This window comes from Accipiter gentilis, chromosome 15 (assembly GCF_929443795.1).
Source record: "Accipiter gentilis chromosome 15, bAccGen1.1, whole genome shotgun sequence".
Lineage (NCBI taxonomy): Eukaryota > Metazoa > Chordata > Aves > Accipitriformes > Accipitridae > Astur > Astur gentilis.
In genome coordinates this window covers 9,921,427-9,937,953 of record NC_064894.1, presented here as the reverse complement: position 1 = coordinate 9,937,953, position 16,527 = coordinate 9,921,427, and the positions used below count along the sequence as shown (strand labels likewise).

Below are 16,527 nucleotides of genomic sequence, written 5' to 3'. Positions count from 1 at the left end.
CTTCACAACTGGGTTAGGAACAAAGTTTTATGTATTACATGACAGGACCCAGAATCCATTCTCATCAGTGTTTCCCACCAAATCGCCTTCCCCAAGCTTCTAGTCCAAAGCTTTTCACAATATAAAAGTTTATTATAAGACAGCATTTATTATATCTGAAGAGATATTTACCTCAGAAAGTAAGGTCAAAGCATGGACGCTATAAACAGATGGAGTTATGTTTGAAGTTTCCATTGCTGGAGACAACATATCTAAATAAAGACAATAATAAAAAAACATCCAAAGTTAGTTTTCCTATGCCATTACTTACCTTACAAGTATACTTTAATAGCACATATTTTGAAGATGTACAGACTTTGCAATATACACTGTGTAAGGTACGTACACCTGAACAATACTGAAGCATTTTTAATGCATTCAAATATAGTAAAGCTATCCTCTTTGTTTATTTTGGCCTGATAATTAATGATTTGTTTAAAATAAAGATGAAAATGAAGCTACCTTCAACATCTGATTCTAAGTTGTTTCCATCAACCATAATCTTGGGGGAAGGCTTAACCTCTAAGTTTCGTCTTAGCCAAGTAGTCTGTTCCAAGGAAGAACCAGCAATTGCCCCAATGGCATCCACTATCTTGTGTGTTACATCCTGGTAGAAAAAAACCCAAGCATTTTAAGAACTTTGTGCAGAAGGGCTGTACTTGCTGTCCTGATGTGTTTTGGAGGAAAATCTATATAACTAAGTATAGAACTGTTTTCAAATCGCTTCTGTTCTATATTATCAGTGATTAATAACTCCACAGAAAATGAGATTTTTTTCAACAGATCATAAACAGTACTAAGTAGAAGATACTAAAGAGTTATTTCAGACTACAGAACTGATATATCAGACAATTCTAGTACATTCAAACATTTATGGTTCAACATTTTCAAAAGAGACATACATACAACAGATTTCTTACCTGGAGATCTCTTTGATCTTTCTTATTCTCCAGGCTTGGGTTTTTCATGATGAACTCATTAAGAACACTGAAAAAATAGAAGTATATATGGATTTTCTTCTCACAATACATTATTCAGTAATTTTAAGAGCTAGGACAAGCCTGAAGAAATTTACGCGCACAATACTTATTTACTAAACCTTCAGTCACTGCTACTTATCAATATTCTAGAAAACATCCTTTCACATTTAAGTTAAACTATTATAGTATGATCAAAATTATCAAAAACATGTTTAACTAGACTATACATAAAAGTATCTTTAGAGGCAGTTTACTAGGGAAGATAAATTCCAGAAATTCAAGAAAATGGTCCCTGAAGTTTTATAGAGAAAATCACCTTCAACATTTTATTTCTAACACTCCACAACCAGCTTTCACGCTGGGAATGAATCCTTTCTAGTGGCCTGCAAATCTACATACACCTAAGAAATAGCCATTGTAGTTATTTTCTAAGAAAAATCAGAAACATAAACCTACTGTTTAAAGAGCCTGAATCGCTCAAACAATCAGCAAGGTAAGATCGTGGCTTGTATCATATTATAACATAAAATTTAATATATGTAACCATTCCTCAGAGAAGAAACTAATCCGTTAAACCCCACAGAACTCGGGCAATAGCTCTACCACTCAAATAAGCGATAGAGATTTGAAAACACTAACACTTCAGTATGATGCCACACATTTGAACTTATTTGGAAATCACAAGTATCAAGATCACTTACCCAAGTATGAGGAATTGTCCCGGAGCTGGAAGACCAACCTGGATGGAATCTTTTAACAGAAGTAGCAGTGCTGCCCAGCTATCTACTAAGCTGGTCACTGGAATCCTAAGAGAGAGAGCAGCAATGGCAATGCAAATGGCATAATCTCCCTTCAGGTATTCCCCATTTCCTTTCTACCTCACAATTCTCCTAGCAGATATTGTGAATCAACATTCATACAGATTCTTCAGTTTTTCATTTAATATTAGGTGACTACATCAAGTCATTAAGAAAAGAAGGAAGGCAGAACTACCAGTGTACTCGAAAGACATGCTTTTCAGTCCCCGGTTGGAATGGTACCAATGAGTTACAGCACAATTAAAATCAGCTTTCTGTGTGCAGGGGGCAAATTTCCTGCAGGATTATTAGGTAGGGGAAGAAAGGTGATGCAGAACTAGGGAACTCACAAAATAAATCCCTTTCTTTTTTGTCACCTATAGCTCAAGACCATTCTTTCTTCATGATTTATATTACACAGGCTATTTCTCATCCTAGGGATTATAAAAAGATGTAAAATATTCAAATTTTCCATCTGCTTCTGGATGACAGAAATAAAATTTAACTTCTTTTCTTACCTTTGAGTATAAGCATAGAAAAACTGCAACATGCAGACTTCCAGTGAAAGATGTTTCTAGAAAAAGATATAAAACTTGTGTCATCTAAGAAAATGACTGTTTTTCCCTCACTTGCCACAGCAAAACTGACAATGCTAAAATGTTACTGCAGTGTCTGAATATACAGTTTAATTCATTAAAAGGATATCACAAAAGTCCATTTAGGCATCTCTCTATAAAGTTATTCCTCTCTTTTTTTTTCTTTTTTTCTTTTTTAATTCCCTCTTTTTCCTCACTTCCCTTTCCCACCTGAAAAAAAAAAAAAAAAAAGCAACCAACCTGATGTTAGGGTATGTACCTGTTTTTCTAATGTAAGCAGCCTATCCCCACAAAACACAGTCTTGTACAGAAGCAGTAAACAGGGTTCTGGAGTTGTTCAGAAATGGTAATGACTTTAGGAGGTATGATTTCCCTCCAAAAGTTCATCTATCTATTATATATTGTGAAAATTTTCACACTGTACTGGGCAAGTTTGTGAATGAAGTACCCATATCATCACTGTTCTAAGCTCCAGTAAAAGGACATTAAATAAGTCAATAGCATCTCTACAGTGTTCATACCTTGTCCTTTGCTATGGCTGGAGGCTGCTTCAAAACTTCTTTCACTGTTTGTATAACGGTCTCTGTTCTCATAACACTGATAGAGCGAACTAGCTCGACCAGTAGAAGTTGTTCTTCACCTGCTGTGGGAATAACCTAAAAGAATCAAATGTTGTCACAGATTATCATCTGTGCCAAAATTAAGGCAGCTGGTCTCATGGGATTGAAACGTTAGTAACTAACAGTTCATCTAGAGACTTGGAATCACTGATTCTTTTCCTGAAGAATTCAGGAAGATTATCCCATTCTAAAATAAATTGGTAGCTCCCTGACAGTACAGTTGCTCATTAGAAATATGATAAAAATATTTTTCACATGTCATACTATGTATTTTTTCACTGGAATGGCTGAATTTTCTCCTTACTGCTTCTAAATCACTTAAAGTTATTACCACTATTTGAAGTGACCACGGTAGTCTAAACATACCTTTGTCCTAGAAGTGTTTTTATTTTGCCTCCTTTCATTCCATACAAAGGCAATGGCAGCCATGAAGTGAACACCATGATTCATTGAAATTGGACCCAAAAGTTCGAGAATCTGCTGCCTCAAATTCTGAAATGTGGAAGCAGAACACATACACCTTTAGACAAGCACCTCAGCATTATGTTCAAAACAGCTAGCTATAAAGGCGTACTTGGATTGTAACTATCATTAACTTTTATAAAAATGGAAGGATGCACTCAGAAGGTTCATAAAGCTCTATTCTACATCTGGCTCTCTTCAATCATCTTCTTCATGACTAAGACAAGGGAAGATAAAATACACTTGTTAAATTTGCAAATGGTCATGAAGTGGGAAGCAATTGATAGAAAGGTACACAACTAAAGATGATCTGAAAAAAATCAAAAAGCATCCTGAAAAAAGATAAGCTGCAATAAAGGCTTGATCTTTGCATGCAAAGGTAGGGATAAACAACTTTAGTGATTCAGGATGAGAAACTATTTAGATAGTGGTGCTACAGAAAAAAAGTCTGTGGATTATAGTGGATCACAAACTCACCATGACGACTTTGCAAGGAAGGGGAAAAGAGCATTCCTAAATAGCAACACCTCATGAAAGACATTAAATATTTCCCCTGAAAGAAGATACCACATGCCATGTCCAGTTTTGGACACTTACTTCAAGAAACATACCACAAACTGACAGAACTCAAACTCTAAAAAGAAAGATTAGTGCTATGGAATATGACCTAGCAGAAGGGGCACAAATGGGTTTGTATATAGTCAAGAGAAAAACATGTAAGTGGGGATATAACAGTTATCAAATGTGCACAAGGTAATTAGGAAGGGGAAAGGAAGAGGATGCTTGTGTCTGCCACAAATAGTGATGGACTTGCTTTGTAGCAAGTGAGATAAAAATTACTAAGTAGGGGTGGTGGGGAAATACCAAAAGAAAGAACACGCTACTCCGGGAGACTGAAATATTCACTGCTGAAACTCTTAATAACATGGTTTTTAAGCATGTCAGAAGTTAGAGGCACACTTGGGTCAGGAAATGTATTTCCTGAGCTGTCTTCTTGACCTGTTTGCTACGACAGGAAGATTTCAGACAAAAATGCACTTTCTGTCTGTTTTCTGAAAGCCATTGTTACCTTGGTCAGAGAATTGTCTAAGCTTGCAGGAAACTGCTACATACGATCCCAGAGCTTGACCATACACTTTATGCACTTGCCAAGAGTGTGGTTGCCAAAGTAACCTAGCTGTACTGAAGCTTAAAAAGCTCATTTATGCTTTAGACACACAATTCTGTACAGTTCCACAGTTTTGTGTCTTTTTAACCCCATACACGACCTCCAAGGCAGCCACAAAAGCATTAACTAATGAGGTGAAAAAGTAAAATAACCTGTCCTGATACTACACCGAACAAGCTGAACTCAAACTGGACTTTTTCCTATACAGGACAAGTTGAATGCTCTTTTGAATACTACAAGTTTGGGCAAACTAAAGAAAAGCTGGAACGTACAGAAGAGTTAATGTTTAACCAGAGTACCAAAGCTTATCCTTTTTTTACAGAAGCAGCATAACATTATAGGCCATCAACAAGTACAGACCCCCTTTGTTTCAATGAGTAGGAAATCCTATGGGCAGCACAAATATGACCATGGATGCCGTCTATGCAAAGACATGGAGTCTTACATAAATTAATTTTTACTCCTTCAATCTGAATGAAGAAGGTTGAAAAGGAAGTAACACAGCATCATCACAAACAGTACCTGATAGTATTCACGCTAACTGAGGAAATCTTGGTTTTATACATTTAAAATTTAAATGACATTTTCCTATTTAATAATGTGAATTATAAGAAGTTTGAACTGCTTCCAGTAAGAGGGCTAGGCAGCATTCTCAGTATAGTCCTATTTGGCCCCTTCTCAGGTTCTCTTCTTTATGACTACTAGCTCACTATCTGCTCTGTCATTTCCAGCTCACTACCTGCTGTGTCATTTCCTCATGCACAGTGAAGTGACACCACTGTATGGATGAACATGGATGAATAAAGGAACTAGTTCAGAAGTGTCCCAGTACTAGAGGAGAGTTCTCTCTTGTTAAGATTTTACACTAATATTTTAAATCTTCTGAGGTGTAAAAGGGTGGCTTAAGTTTTTTCAGGATAGATTTCATTCTCTTTGTAGAAAGCAAAGAGGTGAGACATTGTTGTCTGAATTGATACACTCAAGTTTAAAAGCATATTCAACACCCATTTATAAAAGCCTTGTTTTTGGGGTGGGCGAATAGATAAGGACAAAGGTATTAAAACTCAATTTACATTTAAGGGAATGGAATTGGATTTAGTTTGACAAAGGTACTAATGAACAACTTAATATTATCCTTGATATTCTAACCTTTGTTGACCCAAGATTAATAGTGGTAATGGATGCAGCAGCAGCAGCAGTAGTTTTCTCTGAAGAATCTGCAAGGTGAAGGATGCTCCACAGCAAAGTCACAGAAGACATGATCATATGCAAGATAGAGAGGATCCCGTTGCGTGCTTCAACCAAGTGCTTCTGATCTACATTAACCAAAAGCTAGTGGATTTGAAGGGGAGAGAGGAGGAAGAGCATTAAATATCTACATAAATAGCTGTCCTGGTTTCAGCTGGGATAGAGTTAATTTTCTTTCTAGCAGCTGGTGTAGTGTTGTGTTTTAGAGAGAAGAATGTTGATAGCAACAACTGAAAATATCAGTATTTACACCCAGTCAAGGATTTTTCAGCTTCTCCTACCCATCCAGCAAGAAGGCTGGAGGGGCACAAGAAGTTGGGAGGGGACGCAGCCAGGACAGCTGACCCAAACTGGCCAAAGGGATATTCCACATCATGTGATATCATGCCCAGTATATGAACTGGGGGGAGTTGGCTGGGAGGGGTGGATCGCTGCTCGGGAACTAACTGGGCATCAGTCAGTGAGTGGTAAGCAATTGCATTGTGCATCACTTGTTCCTTATATTCCAATTATTTTATTATTATTATTATTGTCATTTTATTATTACTATTATCTTTATTATTTTCTTTCTTTCTGTCCTATTAAACTGTCTTTATCTTAACCCACGAGTTGTTCCCCCCCCCCCCCCCCCCCCCCGCCCCGATTCTCTCCCCCATCCCACTGGGTGGTGGGGGAGTGAGCGAGCAGCTGCGTGGTGCTTAGTTGCTGGCTGGGGTTAAACCACAACAATAGCATAAGTAAAAGAGTGTAAACTGAGACTTAACAGACATGGAAGCTTTCAACCTTAACTCTTTTTCAAAATAGTTTTTCAATAATTCTTATAGTATGTACAGGTTTTGAGTCTATTAAAAATAATAGTTAAAGAATCCTTGGACTCAGTTGTACAATATCAAATGTATTCTGAACATATGAGGCCTCATGTCTACAGCAATCAATTTTGTATCATCTGCCTATACATTTGCAAAACAATTATTTCAGAATTTTAAGTGTAATACTCTAGGCAAAATTATTTACTTGCACAGACAATAAACACTTTTCAGTGTCTTTTAAATTAATGGAAGGCAAAGGGGCATAAGAACAAAAAAAAACCAAAACCAAAACCAAGATTGCAGAGAGAGCAGGACAAAAATTTTCTTGTAGAATCTGGGCCAAATTCTTAACCAAGACAATGCTCAGAATATCACATCTAAAAATACCGCTTGACTAAAAAGACAAATTGTAAATATACAAACGGAGCAGAGAGAGAATGTTTTGACATATTGCAAGATGAACACAGTCCAGCCAGAAAGTGACAGGATAGGCATCAGTCTGGGAAGTTCCACAAAACAAAGCCAGCTCTAAAAAGTGGCATTTTAGAGGTATGAAAGTTAAGGAATTCCTACTTTAGTTACTTCAGGGTAACAAAAACCCCAAACCCCAAAATCCAAAAAACCAAACCAAACAAAATCTAAGGCTATTATCGTAAAAGTATAATTAGTAGAAAATTGTTTTTCTGTTTGAGAAGTATATATTATCAATAAAAACCATACTTATAGCTAAGACAATATATTTGGTATTTTTTCCCACTCAGATCTTCATATCTGCTAATATAATCACAGTCCTTAATTTGACACATACTGCATAAGAACCACCCAGATAAGTTTACCTGATGATACTGCGTAGATGGATCCAGGAGGCAGTAGTGAATTATGGTTGTGATCCCTTCTAATAAAGTAAGAACCATATCTGGGGGAGTGACTGATGCCATCCAGAGAGGCCTAAAATAAGAGATTCATTTTTTTAAAATGGGTTAATCTGGTTGTAAATTAATTCAACACAATCAAATCTGCTTAAAAAGATTATACACCTCTACATACACATACCTATTATCAGATAATCCTGTTTCATATTTATACTGCTGAATTAAATTATCCAAGTTCCTGCAGAGCTGAAGAGTCACTGAAACAACCACCCTTTGAAGAACTTTTCCCATGTAAGGCAACGTAGAAGTGATAAGGCCAATCCACTGGGGATGCATTTTACAGGCACAGTGCTGGTGTAAAGCTCGTATCACTGCGCAGAGAAACATGCCTTGGCAGGTTATTGGCTGGGAATGTAAATACTGAAGAGAAGTCATCGGCTGCTGGGGACCGATGTGCTCCAAATCTGTTATAACAAAGTCAAAGCCCGTTTCATTTTCCTCAGGCACAGTCATTACTCTGTGTTCTAGCACAATCAGCCGTTGAAGTACTTTTAAAAGCTGTGACTGCAGAGTACTACCATTGTCAAATTCATCTTCAGAAAAATTTATAAGGCTGTCTTCAGAGAAACCTTCTTCTACAGCCACTATGTTTTTTCCAGCCATCTTTTCACTGTGCCATTTCTGTGCACTGAAGATAGAAGATAGCAGACAATGCAGGATCACCTTCTGAACCTTGCACTTGGACAACATGTCTGAAATAAAACTAGGAAAGCCCTTTGCAGAGCTTTCTATCACTTTCGCCAACTCAGCAAAGAGAAGTGTCAGAATTTCTATACTCATCATTTGCATATTACGGTTCCCTATTAGATCTTGTGAGGTTACTTTAACATGAGTTGGATAGTGGCTCCGCATATAGTATAAACACAAGGAGATAAGAATTTCTATGTACATAGAGCTCCGAAAGTTATGGTTAGAATCAACTGGGATGTGGCTATAGAAATCCTTGCCCATAACAGATATTCGATGCCTCGCTAGAAGATTCTGGAGCAATGAAAGCTGAGGAGTGTATGCATTGTTGACACTGGTAGTGGAGATAGCACTTACAAAAGCTGAAGGATTTGTTTTCAGAATTGCTTTAATTGCAGAAAAAGCATACAATGTCCTTGAAGAGTCATACAGCTGGAGATAAAGCAGCACATGTTGATACAATGGATGGATATTAAAGTTGGGAGATTTTCGCATTCCTGGGGACCCTACATCACTTTCTATTTCTGAAATTTCTCCTTCTCCACAACTGTACCAGTTTTCTAAATCAAGGCCGTCACTAAAGAAGACGTTTGTTTGTTTAAGCTTTTCAGATTGTGCTTTCTTCTTCTCTTCATCTTTCTTTTTGGCTATTTTCACCTTAGGTTTTGCACCTGGTTGCTTACCAGCCTCTTTAACAATTGTTTCTTTTTCTGACATTTTTTCTGGTAGCTTTCCTTTAAAGCTGAACTGAATACTGCTGTGGCTTCGCTTTCTGGACTTGGATTCAGTGGAAGCAAGAGTGAGATCAGAGAGGGATTGCTGGCTTTCTGCAATACAAGGTGAAGAGTTATTTCTTGAAATTTCATCTCTTAAGCTCTCAAGTCCAGTCTCAGTTGAGGCTGATAGCAATTGGGAGCTGTCATTACTAAGCAAACTGCTCTGGCTACTTTGAATATTTTGATCTTCATTTTTTGTCATCTCTACAGAATTATCCAAAGGACTGAATTTACATGAAGTATCCTCAGAGTGTAGATTATGTTTAACTGGTTCAGCTTCTTCTCCGAGACCGCTTACAACTTTGCATATAAGATCTGTAACCACTTGTTGCACAATTTCATCAGGTGAATCTTCTCGCAGAGTCTGAGAGCTATCTTGAGCACTCAGGCTTTCTGTCTCCACTTCGTAACTGATGTTGTCTCCAGTAGATGACTGAGAACAGCCAGAGTCAGAACTTTGCAGTATTTCAACTTGATGGTCGGGAAGGTCAAAATCAGACACAACCATTGGTATGGTCTCACTGCTGGTACTCAATAAGGAAAGCCTGTCACTCAGAGGGTTGACAGTCAGGCTGAAGTTCTCCATTTCATCCATAGCAAGTTGTTTTTCATTGCTTTCTTTAGGTATAATAAGTTGTCCTTGGCTTACAGGCACATGGGAAAATGCTTAAAGAAAAACACAAAAAACTTTACACACATAATATTTTGTTCTACAGAATAAGAATTCAGAAATTAAACTATTACTGAGACTTCAAATTATAAAGGCATGGTAAATAGCACCTTTCCACTTCACAGCAGAAAAAAAATATGTTAATATGCAAACGACACGCAGTCACATAACCAAAGCAAGATTACTTTAGCAGTAGAACTTGGCAAAAAAACATAATTCTCCCATGAAACCTTATGCAGTCTTATCTGCTTGTATTTTAATAAAAAGGGATTATTAGTATGTTACTAAAATTACACAATACATGCAAACACCTTCAAACCTTATCAGCATGTTTTCAGCCAGCCCCACATCAGTGCTCCCAATTCATAAAAGCATTTCATTTCTTGATTAAGCTTCAAGTCATATTCTTAAGTTCTACTGAAGTTCAGTAAGACATAAGAAAATGCTCTGCATTAAAATACTTGCATATCCTTTTAATTTGAGAGCAAAAAAACTTCAACAATACTTGGGACACCCAAACATAACCTACAAAAATCATGCAGAAATGCACATACGAGCAGTAGCTATTCCAGCACTTTGTTTTGCAAGTTACCCTCAAAAATTTCTGCTACATTTTTAATGTTGCATGCAAATAACAAATAAAGAAATTAAATGTGTACATACCATCAGCACAACTAAACTTCTGCATAAAGTGCTTTTCATTTTCTTCCTCAGGGTGATAAGGAGATTTAGTCCAGTAACATTCAGCCTGTACTCGTTGAACAGAAACTCGCTGAGTTTTTGGATGGAGAAGCAGTAGGAGCAAAGGTTCAAGAACTCTTGCAATATCATGTCTTTGAAGCACTTGATTTAACCAGGCTTGTCCCACTGACCATGTAGAACCATCCAAGCTATTAAGACTGTCCAGCATGATAAACAAAGATCTAGAATAGAAAGAAGAATAAGCTTAACACAAATTCTACTCTACTTACAGAATATCCCATTTTAATCTGGTATATAATAAATTTCAACATGTCAGTACATACTCCAGTGTCTTCTCCATATAAACCAGTATTTTCTCTGGAATCCAAACTTGCAACCTGAAGTTTTACATTTCAGTCTAGCCTAATGAAGAAATGGCAGGAAGAGCTAGTAATAAAGTCAGTTAAGATAGCTGCTCTAGTAGTAGTAGTTGTATAGTCAGTTCAAGTATTTGTATAGCTACTAGCATAACAGGCTTTGGTTGCCTACTAAGTGCTAGTGCAGTACATGAAGATAAAACTTTAAAAGCCAAGTCACACAAATGCATGGAAAACAGAAGGAAACATTCAAAGATCTTTTCTTCAAGAATTGAGAGGAGAAATATACTTGACAATTCAGCAATTCCTACTGTCGTTATTTTCTTCTTTTAATAGTTTTAGCTTTTAGAATCCCTTCCAGATGTGCATTTTACCAACTGTCTTACATCCTCCAGTAGAACATGTTCATAAACTCTTAGCTGTATGTACAGAATTTATCACCACTTCTGCAATGAGTAAAAGTATCAAGCCAAAGAAATAACAACCTTTGTACTCTGCTTCCTACAGCTAAGTATACCGTAGGAAATTTAAATAAGCACTTTCCCACAACATTTGCGCTAGCTGAGGAAGACAAGACTAGTTCAGAGTCTGGATCATTCAGGTTTTCTAAGAAGACTGTCTGATACCAGAAGGCAAAACAGAAATCCTCTGCTGCTTGCCGTAAATCACATCTTACACAAAACACACAGAGTAAACAAAAAAACTTTCAAATCTTAGTCCTTACTTGCAATTTTGATCTTAAGTTCTTTAGCTTTACTGTTACTTTCCATTTTCACATAATTCATTTCTGGGTTGACTTCTTCCTCCTGCTTTCGTTTTTACCAAATCACAGCAAGAACTCAGATACTATGTTCAATATACACAAATATTTTAACCACAGTGATCATCAATGAATCATGTGACCATTCCTGTCCTACTCTTTACAGCTACCAGAAAAATTTACTGTTTATGTAATCATCATTGTGAAAACAATTTTGTCTAACATGAATTCATTTCTTGCCCTTCTTCCTTGCTCTCACAGTTACACTGTATTTCTCCAATTTCTAAACGTTATGGTGCAAATATAATGTAGTTAAAGATTTTGAAGTAAAATTATTTCAACTGAATCACACTTGCAATCACCAACCTGTCAAAGGTACGGCCAAAGGAAGATGACTTGTTAATATGGAGGTCACGGGTGAGATGCCATAGCACTGCAAACTTCGCATGAGCTTCCATTCTTACTTTCTGTGGACCAAATTATAAGTTAGATCTATCAGAATACAACAGCCTCTGATAAGAACTGGAAAAAAAAAAAAGGGGGGTATACAGCAGCTTAAAAGATATAATGAAATTATTAAAATTAACTTTTTTGGACTATGCATTCAATTGCTATTTTCTAACATTAAAACCAGTAATAGGCAACAATAGGTCTCTGATCAATTTAGTAGCATGAAAAGATTCTCCCCCACCTTGATCTTGGCTGCCTTAGTTTCAAAGTTCAGCTTGAAAAAGTTTTAAATACTTAATATGATAGCTTGAACAATACTTATTTTACTCTCACAAATTGCACAGCTCTGTTTTCAGTGATTTTACCTGTGTGTTTCAAGGCACTAGAACAGATCATGAAGAGAAAGCAGGAAGAAACATGCAAGCATACAGAGGCAGAGAGAAGAGGCAGAGAAAGAAGAGAAATTCTTAGAGATAGTGTCTGGAATGATGTGATTAAACACAGTATCCATGGAAATAAGGGAATAAAAATAAGTTGGCTAGAAAAAGACTTAAGAATTTTCTAGCTAGATACAATGTAGATAGAGTCCATCACTAACATGCCAAATTTAGCTCTGGAACTTTGAGTTTTATTTAGACAAATAGGACATGCTTACTGCCCAAAGGACTTCTAATGACTAGTAATAATATGCAGAATATTTAATGGTGAAAATGGTATTAAAGTAACAATGTTTATGCCTTCATCTCTTTCCTGTGGCTGATCAAGGCAAAGAGTTATTCCAACAAGGCCGTAAACTATAGTAAATGCCATGCTATGATATGAATATGTGTGTACATATACTAAAAACAGCTTTACCCAAGAGACAAGGGAGCTACTAAGCAGTTGTAGGGGTGAACAAACAAAGCGCAGCAATCAGGATGATTATACTGAAGAAAGCATCAAAATTACTTTCAAATACAATCAGGGCTTAAACTAAATTACTTGATGATGAGCAAAGACAAGAGGATGAAGATTTTTCACTTGTTTGTTCTTAAAATATATGCTTATAGGGAATGAACAGTAGGTGTATTTACCTCTAATCAAAATGAGACCATGCTAAAGACTGTTAATACTCCTGTGACAATCCGGCATACTTCCAGACTTAATTTACAATACACAGCTTAAGAAGCTTTGCAACAGCTAATACAACCAGTATCTGCCACAATAATGAAAATTTTAAGTAAAAGCTATAAAAACTGAAAATTACAGAAAAGACACAAGACAGATCACATCAGCCGTAAAGTAAAAAAAAACCCAACCAAGAGAAACAGCAGCATTCTGGAAAGTAAAGCAGGCATCACATGTATTTAACAGAAATATGCTTCTTACAGGAAAAAAAAACCCAACACTGCTGCAAAGTATATACAGTTACACGAAACAATTCACTAACATCTGCTGAATAAAAAGTGAAAACACCAATTCTAAAAACACAGAGATAAGTCCATGTAAGCCCTTGCAACCTATGCTGGGAAGATGTAAGAAATTACTGTTTTCACAGTAAGGTTGGCAGAAATGAGTGAGTACCACACCCACAGTCACAGCAGTTCACAGACCAGCCTAATAAGTGAAACTACAAATCGTCGGCGGCTTTATCAATATGCCAAGCTGTGAACTGCAGTGGTTGACAGACTGGTTCACGTTCACTTTTGTTGACCTGGTTATTCTCTGGTAGAAAGGCAAAAAGGTAACTGCCTCCGATGTCACACAACCATGAGTTGCCAGAGCATGTAAGCAAGTAATTCCCTAATTCCCTATCATTCATTCTGTTGGGCCTGTGAAAACAGTTCATATATCTAAGATTTAAAGCACTAGAAAGGCCTCAATTCAAATGTCAAATCAACAGCCTCTATCTGAAACAAATTTCTAGGGGAAGGAAAAAAAAAAAATAGTGTTCCTGTCATGACAAGTAGAACTACTAACAATAGTAAAAAGCTAAGGATGTGCTTTATATATAGGGAACCAGAGCATAACTTTTGCTAAGAGGTGAATTCTCCTACATAAATTGGTTGCTGAATGCTGAAAAGCCTCCTTTGTCTAGCATGAAACTACAGAGGCTCATCACAGACCTAAAAGAAACACCATTTGTCAACAATCTGAATATCTGCCAGCTTCAAAAGATTTTGAAAATATTACTTTACTTGCATTAGCTAAACTGATAGCAAAACAAAAGTAATCAATAGGATAGCCAAGATCACTTCTAAAATCAGCCAGCAGTGAGATGAGACCTTTTAGCAACAGCAAAGAATGGGAGAAATCCACCAAGCTGGGTAACGAGCAAACATTATTACCTGTGGTAGCAGAACAGGAGACAGCACAAGCGACAAAGTAATAACAAGAAACCAAACAGCATTATCAGAGGCAAAGGAGCAGCGCTCTGATCACTCAAAAGGTTCTGTTCAAACTATAGTCCATGGCTTTCGGGATGAGATGGCAATAGAAAGTAAAGACCTTCAAGAAAAGAATAGCTTCAGCAACATACTGCAAAGAAATGCACAGACAACTCGCAACCCAGCTGCCATGTCAGTCAGAGCAGATAGACAAGCACATTTCCTACAGAGACACAGATGCACAGAAACCTGGCAATTACTGTTAGAGCAGTTTATTAGTTGCCCTCTAGAACTGGCAAACATGGCAGAAACAGAATTCAAATCTTAACAACAAATAGCTAGAGAAGGGCCACATGAAACTGGAGAAGAATTGTACAAAAGCCTCTTCATCAGAAGTATCTAGTGACTGCAGTTCCTCCGCTTCCCAACAGGGGAAAATAATCTCACAGAAACACTTTATCTAGAAAGAATTAACCGAAACAAGTGTCAGAAGATGGAGCTCAGAAATATATAGCACAGCTCTTGGGACCTGGAAATAAAATCAAATCTTATCAATTACAAGCCGCTCGTCTGTCTTATATTTACATTAACTCTTACAAAAAGAGCCAGAATCAAATAACATATAAAAATTGTCAGAAAGGGAAAAAAAACGAACCCACCAAACAAAACACAATTCAGTGCTGCTTAAAAGAGAAAGGGAATTAAGGCTGAAGAAGAAAATTAATAATATGAAATACAGCGGACTCGTAAGGTTGTGTCTCGCCAAAAGGGAATTGAAAACAGATCTCAAACTGTAAAAAGAAGGTGGTGACACAAAAAGAAAGGCAGTAAGGACACCACAACTGAGAGAGAGAAAAGAGAAAGCAAAAGGATAGAAAGATAAAGGGGACCACACATGACTCTCTTAAGAAAGAAACAATCCAACCCCACTATCAAGAAAAGCAGAGACATGGTGATGACAATAACACGGCTGTTGCTCCTTCTCCAAGTTCTGTGGAGGAAAGGAAGCAGAAAGTCTAGATGTTATATTAGGACAGATTATTAGAGAAGATGCAAGAATAAGATGAAGTAGGAGGGAGCACACCAGAGGACTGAACCACAGTTGGTTAGGACACAGCAAAACAAAGTGTGCTTAAATTTGATGGAGCTGTACAGCGAAAGAAGAGTGGTTATGACAATTGGAATGGAATCTAAAAAAAAATCTGTATTCAATTACTACCATTACAAACACTTTTCATAGGTTTATGAAACACCAAAACGTCATGAAAACAGGGTTCAACTACTACAGACGTAAGGTTAAGGTTTCCTGTGAGTGGGAATATAGGAAATAGGGTGGTAGCGTCAGAGGGTGGACAAATCTGATGTTCTGCATGCAAGTAAAAGAAAAGAGTATTTTTAATGTTTGAAACAATCAATGTAAGGCAACATTTTTTCAATATTGAAGTTATTTATGCCCTCTGAGGCACCACATCCTTTTTCTAAGTATATTTCTATAGTTAAATACTTAACTCATCTTTCAGTAAATACATGAACAACTTGCCTTGTCTCTGTGAGTCAGCTGCTGACTAATAACATCTTCACAAATGCTAGAAGATGGAACGAGGTTGTGCAGCTGGTAGAAGAGCTCCACACTCTTCTGATGATGCTGAGGAGTTCCATCACCCAACTGGTCCCAAAGCGTTAAAGCTATATGCTTTGTACATGAAAATAAAAGTTGCAAGAGACACAAGTGAATGAGTATCGTGCCTCGTTTTGCTTTAGACTACATTGAGCTCTATGCAATGATGAGAGATATTACATCTGAGGACACAATATGACCAGCAGGCAATCTATAAAACTATTCTTTTTTGTTCATAAGAACTTAAGAAACTGTTTGAAGTACTGCAAAAACTTACTACATTAAAAATTCCTGTTAGGAGTCAGAACTCACAGGAACCTCCAGAAATAAATTTTCATTGAAATATTATTAACTATGTAATACACCCTGCTGGTGATTATCTTTTGTAAATGGTTTCTTACATAAATTACACAAATGCAGAGATTGTGGTTTACCAGAGTCCTACATTATGCACATCTCAGTTTCATACCTTTGTTAATTAATGATGCTAT

The 16,527-nt window shown here is 36.9% G+C and overlaps 1 protein-coding gene across 4 annotated transcripts in view; it reads right to left on the bottom strand.

Moving 5' to 3' along the window:
* DOP1A (DOP1 leucine zipper like protein A) overlaps nt 1-16,527 on the bottom strand; it is a 69,991-nt gene that overhangs the window by 13,304 nt on the left and 40,160 nt on the right. For all 4 annotated transcript variants that reach the window (XM_049818303.1, XM_049818301.1, XM_049818304.1 and 1 more), the window contains 13 exons: nt 15,955-16,111; nt 11,969-12,065; nt 10,448-10,707; nt 7,773-9,780; nt 7,556-7,667; nt 5,812-5,994; nt 3,399-3,524; nt 2,934-3,068; nt 2,335-2,390; nt 1,721-1,825; nt 960-1,026; nt 502-646; nt 172-251 (listed from right to left, as the gene is read on the bottom strand). In XM_049818303.1, coding sequence (XP_049674260.1) covers nt 172-251; nt 502-646; nt 960-1,026; nt 1,721-1,825; nt 2,335-2,390; nt 2,934-3,068; nt 3,399-3,524; nt 5,812-5,994; nt 7,556-7,667; nt 7,773-9,780; nt 10,448-10,707; nt 11,969-12,065; nt 15,955-16,111 — 3,531 coding nt within the window. The remainder of the gene's footprint in view (nt 1-171; nt 252-501; nt 647-959; nt 1,027-1,720; nt 1,826-2,334; nt 2,391-2,933; nt 3,069-3,398; nt 3,525-5,811; nt 5,995-7,555; nt 7,668-7,772; nt 9,781-10,447; nt 10,708-11,968; nt 12,066-15,954; nt 16,112-16,527) is intronic.